Genomic DNA, 10,577 nt, shown 5'->3' on the forward strand with positions numbered 1-10,577 from the left:
CAGGTAAAAGAATCAGGAGGTTGTACTGTTAGTATTAGGAAATAGTTCATGTTAATAGAGAAAGTATATACCAAAGTGTAGAGCAACGCAGAATTACAGAAATGATCAAAGACAAGAAATGTAAAAGTGGCACAGCTAGATGACTACAAGACAGCGAAGAGGACAGTGTGTAAAAAGCAAAAGGAGAGATTAGAAAGAAAGAGTACATCTGAAACAAAGAGGAAAGAATTGCAGAATATCAGTAGCAGAGGAAACGTGGAATAAAATTCAGAAACAGAAGTTGGGAAAAGAAAAAGCAATATTGTGTAAATAGAAGACAGAAAGAGGAAAGATTAACCTAGAAAAATGACAATTTAGGGGAAAATAAAGGAGAAATGCTGTTGGGAAAATAGAGAAGAGGACAGCAGAAGTAAGAGGCGAGGAAGGTAACATTACAGTGAAAGAAACTAGGAAATGTACAATTTAGAGAAATACATGATAAGATACAGAGTCAAGATGGTGAGGAAATTATTTGAAAGCGTCAAAGCAGAGAAATAAAGTTTAGAAAATGAAGACAATAGTGTCAGTAAAGAAGAAGACAAAGGGTGAAGAAAGAAAGCCATAAGATTAATACAGAAAAGGTGAAACGGATAAAGAGTGAAGAAACATGAGAAAAAATGTAGCTAAATAAGTTTACAATTGCTATTAGATTGAAAGAAGGGGAAATTATACATCTGATATCCATGCAAAAAGAAAATAGAAAAATAACAGACTTGAAAGCAGAGGAGTTTGAAAGAGAGAGAGCAAGAGCGAGAGAGAGAAAGAGCAAGAGAGAGACCAAGAGCGAGAGAGAGAGGACAGCAGAGTAGAAGTAAAAAGACATAGTTTTCCATATTATACATTTTTACTAGATGTAAAAATACCTTGATGAAGGCATGACAGTCAAACCGTTGTTGAAATTGAATAATACCATGATAAAGTGTGACTTTAGTTTCTATTTSAAATTGATATTGTAGGCATGGTTATCCAACCCKCAATTATATCTCGTAGGTTTAAGGTTAGGGTTAAGTTCCCCTTAGAAATAGTGAGAAAAACCAGAACAACAACAGTAAAGCTTGGAAAGAGAAGTCTTTTTCCACTTCCAAGAAGATAGGAAAACGAAGCTGTGAAGAAAGAGGGGAAATWAGTATACAAAAACTAAAGCTGAACTTTGCATAAAGAAGAKGTTTAGYCCATAGGTTGAAACACACGYAGTAAGACCASACACTAAAGCAAGGCAKGCACAGGGCTGGGTGTCTAGGTACTATACTGTAGYCCCCCTAGAACCACACATACAACATTTGAGATACTAAACTCAAATATGAAGTTATATGCGCTGATCTTAAGTTAAGATTCAGTCCATACAGTACAAAGGTACTGAACCAGAAACAGTTGCATAAACATATGCAGACAGTCATTTCTGTAAAACACTCACAACCTTCTTGCACTGGTATGAGTCAGCCTCAAAACGTACAGTTATAGTTGAGAAAAGGAACACTGAGAATTTAAGTTTGAGCAGAATAGTGAAGGACTGCAAAAAGAGGCATTGAAAAAGAGAAAGGAAAATGACATGAATCAAAGAGAGGAGAGGAAAGGGAAACAGAAACAATGTTTTATTGAGAGGTCAACAGCAAATAAACAACAGTGAAGCTAGAGTACAGGATGGAGAAGGAGAGATGACCCATAGAACTAGAACTCATCTGATTATTTCTATGGATGGAACACAGATTCTCAAACAGAATGGAGAGATGCAGGCGAGAGAACAGGAAGAGGAAACCAGACACAACGTCATAGAGTTTAACAGGACAGAGGAAATAAGGGAAAGCACCATAGAGATTACAAGCTCATCAGGCAGAGCGAAGTAAAACCCAGAATGAGGCTGCCATAGAAAAATGATCAAGTGGGTTAGGGAAGTTTGTCGAATAGCTAGTATTTAGCATTGAGCATTATGTAAAGCAGAGAGAAGATGGATAGAAGCTCAACAATGAAAATAAGAAAAAATGTTTTGTTACAGTTAATTTGTTGACAGAGAAGTAATGGCTCCTGAATGCTTTTTTGACAAGTGAAACATTTTTAGAATCAGAGGTAGATTGTTAGGAAAGCAAAAACATATGTACATTTTATGCAAATGATATTTTTCGGGTTCTAGAAGCATTTAAAAAAAGATTACCGTGCACATTAACAATACCAGTGCCATTGCTGTCTCTTATAGCTTGTGCTTTGAGTATTGATGTCGTCACATACTCCCACACACACACACTTCAACGTCCTCAAACAGTGCTCTACATCATTGACAAAACCAGTGTCATCAAAAATAAGTAATTTAACTGTATAAAATGTCATTGTACTCTACAATTTGACTCATGAAAAGTCAAAAGCTCAGACGTTGATCAAAAACTTTTTTACAAAGGTCACCATGTAGAGAAACCAGTATTGTTGTGCCACTTGAGTTGCAGTATTTCACCATGAAGTCCAGCCAATGAAAAATAAAATGGCTCACATTCAACTCTTTCTGTTAGAATAGTGAAAGAGTAGCTTATAACCCAGGTACGAAGGCAGAAATCTTTACATTCTTAAACCCTGGAACAGATCAGTGGCACAAACAATACAGATTAAGTGTAAAATAAAGATTTTAAATAACTGTCTATACATTAGATCAGGCTTTATCCTATATTTATTCTCTGATAGAATAAATAGTGAATAGCTACTACAGTATTTACACGTCCAGTCGGTTGGATTTGACCGTCTCCAAGTGGAGGGAGTCAGACAGNACACACACACACACACACACACACACACACACACTTCAACGTGCTCAAACAGTGCGCTACATCATTGGCAAAACCAGTGTCATCAAAAATAAGTAATTTAACTGTATAAAATGTCATTGTACTCTACAATTTGACTCTTGAAAAGTCAAAAGCTCAGACGTTGATCAAAAACTTTTTTACAAAGGTCACCATGTAGAGAAACCAGTATCGTTGTGCCACTTGAGTTGCAGTATTTCACCATGAAGTCCAGCCAATGAAAAATAAAATGGCTCACATTCAACTCTCTCTGTTAGAATAGTGAAAGAGTAGCTTATAATCCAGGTACGGAGGCAGAAATCTTTACATTCTTAAACCCTGGAACAAATCAGTGGCACAAACAATACAGATTAAGTGTAAAATAAAGGTTTTAAATAACTGTCTATACATTAGATCAGGCTTTATCCTATATGTATTCTCTGATAGAATAAATAGTGAATAGCTACTACAGTATTTACACGTCCAGTCGGTTGGATTTGACCGTCTCCAAGTGGAGGGAGTCAGACAGGAGGTGACACAGAGCTCAGTGATGTCATAACCTGTCCTGCGTTGTTGTCCTGGGACTGGCCAATCCCGGACGAGGTGGCGGGGTCACAGAACGGCTTCCAGGCTCCCATTGGGCAGCTCAGTAAGGCGTGAAGCGGTTGTATCCTCCTCTGTACAGACTGGCCTAGAAATAAGTAGAAGATATGATAGATGATGGTGGATCGGTGCCCACTGGCGGGTTGAGACTGATTCCTTTTTGAGGCTCGATTAAAGTCTGGCTTGTGGCTAGAAACAATGGTCTGGATGACTTAGTGGGTCACATGAACACTTTAAACGTTGGAGTGGTGCTGCTTATGAGTTTTAAAGAGGCTCACCATTGTTCCGACGCCGTATGTTGCCGTGGGTCCCACTGAATGGTGGTAGGGATCTGTTGCAGCAGCATAAACTCGGCCATATCTGATGGACAGACAAAACAAAACCCCAAATGAGAAAACATACTAAACCAGCATGGTCTCATAGACTAGACGTAACATAGTTAACAAAAATCCGGGACACTCAAATTAGTATGATATGTTACGTTTGGTACGGTTACATAAGACAGAAGGTTACTTAAGGCAAAAAGGAAAGGAGGGTGGGCGGTTCGGAGTGGATGGGTGGGCGTTTAACGCAAACGTCATGTTCGAATTTCGTCACGGACAACTTTGGCATTTTAGCTAGAAACTTTGCAATTACTTACTACTTTTTAGCTACTTTGTAACTACTTTGCATGTTAGCTAACTCTTCCCCTAACCCTTTAACATAACTCCTAAACCTTAACCCTAGCCTTAACCCCTAGCCAATGTTAGCGACCTAGGTAACGTTAGCCACAATAAATTGGAATTCGTGTCATACATATTGCAAATTCTTAACATATTGTACGAATTGTTGTCATTCGTAACATATCATACGAAATGGATGATGGACATCCACAAATTAATACATACCATACCAAACATATCATTCTAATTTGAGTGTCTTGGATTTTCGTTCACTATGTCCGTCCAGGTTACTAAACAGGTGTGCTAGTACTGTGTTAAAACAAACAGTGAGGCTCCATAGACCAGACTTGAAGACCACAGAACCTCAACATTAGAGTGCTGCTTATCTCATGTTCTAAGTCCCATTTGAAGGAAAAAGTCCTTGAAATCCTCATACAAACAGAGTCACATAGTCAGTCATTGGGCGCTGCTGCTCACCCATCACTGTATGTTGCTGTGGCAGCGGATGGTGATTGGGCAACTCTGTACGCTGCAGGATACCCGCCCTAATAGGAAAAAAGACATTCAGAGACAAGATAAGCTTTTAGCCAAACACAAGGTAGACAATCTGAAATAAGATGAAATCAGAAGAAAAATGTCTACTTACATAGACTTCAGCTCCATATAATCCATCTTGGTACAGCACACTGAAAGGAGACATTCTATCATTCACACATTAAACAGTGAAAATTAAGTCATTTACTTACACTCACAATGGAAATGGTTATTCATTTTTAAAATAGATTTTTTGAAGATAGAAATGATCTTACCCAGGGTAGGCGGGCATGGCAGTGGGTCCGGCTGCAGCAGCTGAGCGAATTGTGTTGTAGACAGCCCGGCCCCGCCCACGCAGTGGTGAGCCCCGATAGGCCAGGGTGGGAGCAGCTACGGGGTAGGGGAAACTGGCAACTGAGGAGAGAGAGAAAGAGAGAGAGCTTACAGTACCCACTAGGATATGTACTGTAGCCACCCTGCCTTTATAAGCAGGTTCATTGACTCCCCCAAGGGAGCATGCTTTCTTGGAGCCATCGATAAGAGAGATTGAGTATCACAGGTGGGATCTGAACCTGGGTCTCCCACTCGGGAAACCCACGTCATAACCATTACACCAAAATAGTATTCCTCCTTGGTGATGAGGTAGCAAGGCCTCATCACAAGAGTCTGACTGACCCCCGCTACAAGGGGTCATGAATTCCGATTGGGTTTGATAGGGATACAGTACTAGAACATATATTACAAGGACAAGCTAATATTGAAGTAATCAAACTCACCCGAAAACTCACATTGAAACTCACCGGTGTAGAGTTCAGGTGCATACATCGCTCCCATGACAGGGTTGATCTTCCATCCAGGGGCTACGAAGAGAGAGAGAGAGAGAGAGAGAGAGAGAGANCCAAGGGAGCATGCTTTCTTGGAGCCATCGATAAGAGAGATTGAGTATCACAGGTGGGATCTGAACCTGGGTCTCCCACTCGGGAAACCCACGTCATAACCATTACACCAAAATAGTATTCCTCCTTGGTGATGAGGTAGCAAGGCCTCATCACAAGAGTCTGACTGACCCCCGCTACAAGGGGTCATGAATTCCGATTGGGTTTGATAGGGATACAGTACTAGAACATATATTACAAGGACAAGCTAATATTGAAGTAATCAAACTCACCCGAAAACTCACATTGAAACTCACCGGTGTAGAGTTCAGGTGCATACATCGCTCCCATGACAGGGTTGATCTTCCATCCAGGGGCTACGAAGAGAGAGAGAGAGAGAGAGAGAGAGAGAGAGAAGGAGGGAGATGTTGAGAGAAGGAGAAAGAGAGGTTAAACAACAAGTAAAGGAAGAAAGAGACAGTGGAGATCATGGAGAATAAAGGGAACACACAGACACAGTTCAGAAGTACAGAGTGCATGGCCAACCCCTCCCACATGCCACGGAAAGATGTGTCCAAATAACTTTAGGTATCTTACTTGAAACCTCACCGTTCACAAGAGGTGTTTGGGGCTTCTTGGTGACTATTCTGGCTGTAGCATTGTTCACCTGCACAGACAGAGAGTACAATTTCTTAGACAGACAGACAGACAGATATTCAAGATAGACATACTATAGATAGTTATTCCTCACTTCAACCTTCCTCCCCTCAACGATYGTTCCGTTCAGTTTTTCCCTTGCTCGGTCTGCCTCCATTGCGCTCTCAAAGGTCACRAACCCAAAACCCTGAGAGACGGAAGGAGAAACATTTCTGATTGTCCAACTTGTCATTGTCTTGGTAAGGCAAAAAAGAATAGGGCAACCAGGTTTCATTCGTTCAGTTTGTAATTTCTGATATTGAGTGGTCTCTCACCTTTGACCCTCTCTCATTAAAGATAATCTCCACATCCAGGATCTTGCCAAATTGCTGAAAGACAAAACCAGATCACAATCTTGTCCACAGGTTATCACTGAGGTTATAAGAGATGACATAATGTTTCGTAGGATGACATCATGTCTCGTAGGATAATAAACCTGGACATAACCACTAGTTGTGTCTCTCACCCCAAACATCTGTCTGAGGTCCGGGTCTCTGAAGCGGAAGGGGATGTTGGAGACGTGGAGACGCTTGGGCTGGGCCTTGCCTGACCCCTCCTCATCGCTACCACTTCCTGCTCCACCCCCTGATGACACTGACACGCTCAGAGCCTGGGAGTCAGAGGTCACTCACCCGGAACCAGGGCATCGTCCTGGGAGACAGAGAGGAGGAGGAAGGGAAGAGAGGAAGAAGAAGAGGAGGAAAAGGAAGAATAGAGGAGATGAGGAGGAAAGAAAGGAAGTGAGGAAGTGGAAAGAAGGAGAGGAGTGAAGGAAGAAAAGGAGGAAGATGAATAGACAGAGGAAGAGCAGGAGGAGAAGAAAAAGAAGGAGGAAAGGATGGGGAGAAGGAGGAGGATAGAAGGCAGAGAGCAGGAGAAGAAGAAAAATAAGGAGGAAGGATGGGGAGAGGAGGAGGATAGAAGGACAGAGAGCAGGAGAAGAAGAAAAGAAGGAGATGGGATGGGGAGAGGAGGAGGATAGAAGGACAGAGAACAGAGAAGAAGAAAAAGAAGGAGGAAAGGATGGGGAGAGGAAGGAGGATAGAAGACAGAAAACAGGAGAAAAGGAAAAAGAAGGAGGAAAGGATGGGGAGAGGAGGAGGATAGAAGGACAGAGAAAGGAAGAAGAAGAAAGGATGGGGAAAGGATGGGGAGAGGAGAGGATAGAAGGACAGAGAGCCAGGAAGTATAATAAAAGGTTTCAAGGGAAAGGCAGAGAAAAAAGGGGGAGATTAACAGAGGAAACTAAGACATGTTGCCAATTGGTCCATGCACTTGATCACCTCTGAATAGACCAACTAATACATTCCATCGATTCCATTCCAGCCATTACATGAGCCCCGTCCTCCTATAGCTCCTGCCACAGCCTCCTCTGATGTACCACTAACAAAATATTAGGCTACATAGTCATGTTGATTCAGTTATAAACAACCAGCCAATACCGAAAGTAACAGCTTCCCCAACAGAAATACTTTGGAGGAACTGTAACTAAATACAATATCATACTGAACATAATTGTGATGAATTATACTTAGAAATTCATAATAACTAGGTAGTTCAGGTGACATAGTTTATATAGACACGTAAACAGTAAGCCTGCAGGAATACATTTTCAAATATAATCTCATTAAAATGCCCCCAATGCAAAACCATACAGGATATAGTAATGTGCTTCAAGAACCAAACAGCTCACTATGCCAAAATGGCACCACGATGCCAGTGTCTGTCTATTGTCCCTCGCAAAACCAAGGGATTATATGAGTCCAAACAACAAGAAAATTAAGATGAAAAAAATATTACACCAAAGAACAAAAAAGGAGTGAGCGAGAGCAGGTGGGGAAGATAGGAGAGAGGGAGCAGAGTGCAATGTGAAAAGGAAGAAACAAATGGCAAGAAAAAACTAGCAAAGTGAAAAATATCTTTAAATTGAAAATCAAAGTGAAATGCAGATAAATATGAATGCAAATCAAAAATACAGATCCTAATATGCAAAATGAAAAACACAGGTATTATTAGCATTATAATATACGGAAGGCTGATAGAAAGAAATGTGCATAATGTCTTCAGAGCGACGATAAATACAGTAACATTAAACAAAAATAAAGTGAACAAGGCAGCGAACTTGCGCAAAAAGCTTGGGTTGTGAAAGGATGGGAGCTGGGAGGCCATAGGCCGGGCACGGGTCAAAGTTTGAATGTTCTAAATTGTCAGTTTGGGGTCAACGGTGCTGCTTTTCTGGGCCAAAGGGTTTAAGATACATTACTCAAGATTCCGAGGGGGCATGTATTATAAGTGGGGTAAGAAAACAGAGGGAGAGGGATAGAAGAGACACATTCACACAGAGAGAGAGAGAGAGAGAGAGAGAGAGAGAGAGAGAGAAAAAGGAGAAAAGAGAGAGAGAGAGCAGAGAGAGAGAGAGAGAGAGAGAGAGAGAGAGAGAAGAGAGAGAGAGAGAGAAGAGAGGAGAGGAGAGAGAGAGAGAGAGAGAGCTTTTCACACAAACAGTACAATAATCAGGCTAACTGCTGTGTTGTTATAATACTGGCTTCCCATGGCAGCATGGTTCACACAAACACCACCGTCCTCACATCCTCCTCACACAACACACACAACCACACACACACACACAACACATCACACAGCAACCACACACCACCACACCACAACACACACACACACCACACACCAATTCCACCACACACACACACCACACACACACACACATCACACACAACACACAGCACACACACTTTGGGGAAGTGGGACAGTGAAGAGAGGGGAGGGGGAAGTGAAGAAAGGGGTGGGTGGGTTGGTTGGATGTTGGTGTTCATGTCACTGATGCAAAATTGATTCTGACCTGGCCGATATTTCGGAGGGAGGGGTCACCTCGTTCAGCCTTCCCTGTTGACCCCCCACCTCCATGATGTGTGGCGGCAGTTCAACTTTTCCTCCGAATCAGGAGGACCCTTGTAAGTCAGGCTCTAGTGAATGGAATATAATATGTGGGCCATAAAAGTCAGTTTAATGACATCCGAGAAGAGCGTTGCTGAGGGGGCGGGAAAGGACTTCATAGTCACATGCATTGACCTTTATTCCCATTCCCTCTGTCTTTGTCTAGAGTAATAACCATACAGTAATAAAACCTACAAGGACACTGGACATTAAACATACATGTACATGTTTTCCTCATTATAAGTTCATAAACTGGGCATTGTTTCACTTACTGAAAATACATAAAGATCCCATCAACTCATGTCTTTTGTGCTGTAGCTATATGGAAATAAATAGTAGGAAATATTAATTTTTGAACCTTGATTAACTTACTTTAATAATTGATGCCATATCCAATATACCATGTTAATTAAATAATCCTTACATTAAATACTGTGTTGTGTTTTTAACTCTCCTTTCATCACTTTCTTTACGGACGTACGAGAATGCCCCTACCAGTAACGCCGGTGCATGTTCTTACACAGACATATCTGCATGTTAACGGCTTTGGGATTAGCTTGCTCTAATTTTCCAGATAATATGGGAGAGGGAAAGAGAGAGATGGTGCGGGGATTCCTTTAAAATGAATCTCTTCTCAGCTTTGCCCTATCTGCTCGGGCTCTGGATTGTCAGAGGATATTCCCTACAATTGGGGACAGGAGGAGTTTGGGAGCTTGGCAAAAACTATAGAACGTAGCAGGGGTTTTTCTGTTTTTGTTTTTTACCTCTGTGTTGGTTCCATGGATCGGGGGGTGGGTTACTTGACAAAGATCCTCACACAATACCTTGTATGACATGTTGCTGTTGATTAGAAATAAAATCGCAACCCGTCCGACTCCCTAGAAATATGTTACAACAACATTGATTCTCCCCCATATAACACATACAGTAGCTACAGATAGACCAAAATAAAACTATATCTGATAATTACAAAGTATCTCCTTGGGCGGGGGGGGGGGGTCTCTCTATCGCTCTCTTCTTCTTTCCTGGACAATACTTCTATTTAGTCCCCCTGCTACCACACCTCACACAGTCTATCATTTGTCCGGAACCCCAGCGTTCCACCGCATTACCGCGTGCTAATATGGCTGCAGAGTGTCAGCCCACTACTTCGTTTGGTTGCGGGCCCTGATAGGGGGGTGGGGGTTAGGGTAGGCCTCTCTTCATCTTAGGTCCTCTCTTTCTTTTCTCTGGTCTGAGCTGGTGATCGGTGGGTGTTTGCTCCTGGTACTTCCTGAGTTGGGGTGGCGGGACTATAGTCAGGGGAGGACGAAAGATGATCCTGCCTGCAGGTGTGGGAGGAGCTTTGTTTCCTGCTGGGGGAGGGTATGAGGGATCAGGCTGCGCATTAGACCTGGGGGAGGGTGGTCAACCACAATGCCTGGCCCGCCTCCCTGGCGGGGCTCCTGTGA

At 42.2% G+C, this 10,577-nt stretch overlaps 1 protein-coding gene across 1 annotated transcript; it reads right to left on the reverse strand.

Annotated features, from left to right (window-relative positions):
• Positions 1 to 3,008: 3,008 nt before the first annotated feature.
• rbfox1l (RNA binding fox-1 homolog 1, like) lies at positions 3,009 to 6,801 on the reverse strand (the record flags this gene model as incomplete). Its single annotated transcript, XM_024141798.2, has 10 exons — positions 3,009 to 3,495; positions 3,686 to 3,767; positions 4,547 to 4,614; positions 4,716 to 4,755; positions 4,879 to 5,017; positions 5,796 to 5,855; positions 6,088 to 6,145; positions 6,230 to 6,322; positions 6,450 to 6,503; positions 6,641 to 6,801. Coding segments are annotated over 10 exons (800 nt in total), but the record flags the coding sequence as incomplete, so codon positions are not given.
• Positions 6,802 to 10,577: the final 3,776 nt, after the last annotated feature.

The sequence above is a fragment of the Salvelinus sp. IW2-2015 genome, unplaced genomic scaffold, assembly GCF_002910315.2.
Source record: "Salvelinus sp. IW2-2015 unplaced genomic scaffold, ASM291031v2 Un_scaffold2753, whole genome shotgun sequence".
In the NCBI taxonomy this organism is placed as follows: domain Eukaryota; kingdom Metazoa; phylum Chordata; class Actinopteri; order Salmoniformes; family Salmonidae; genus Salvelinus; species Salvelinus sp. IW2-2015.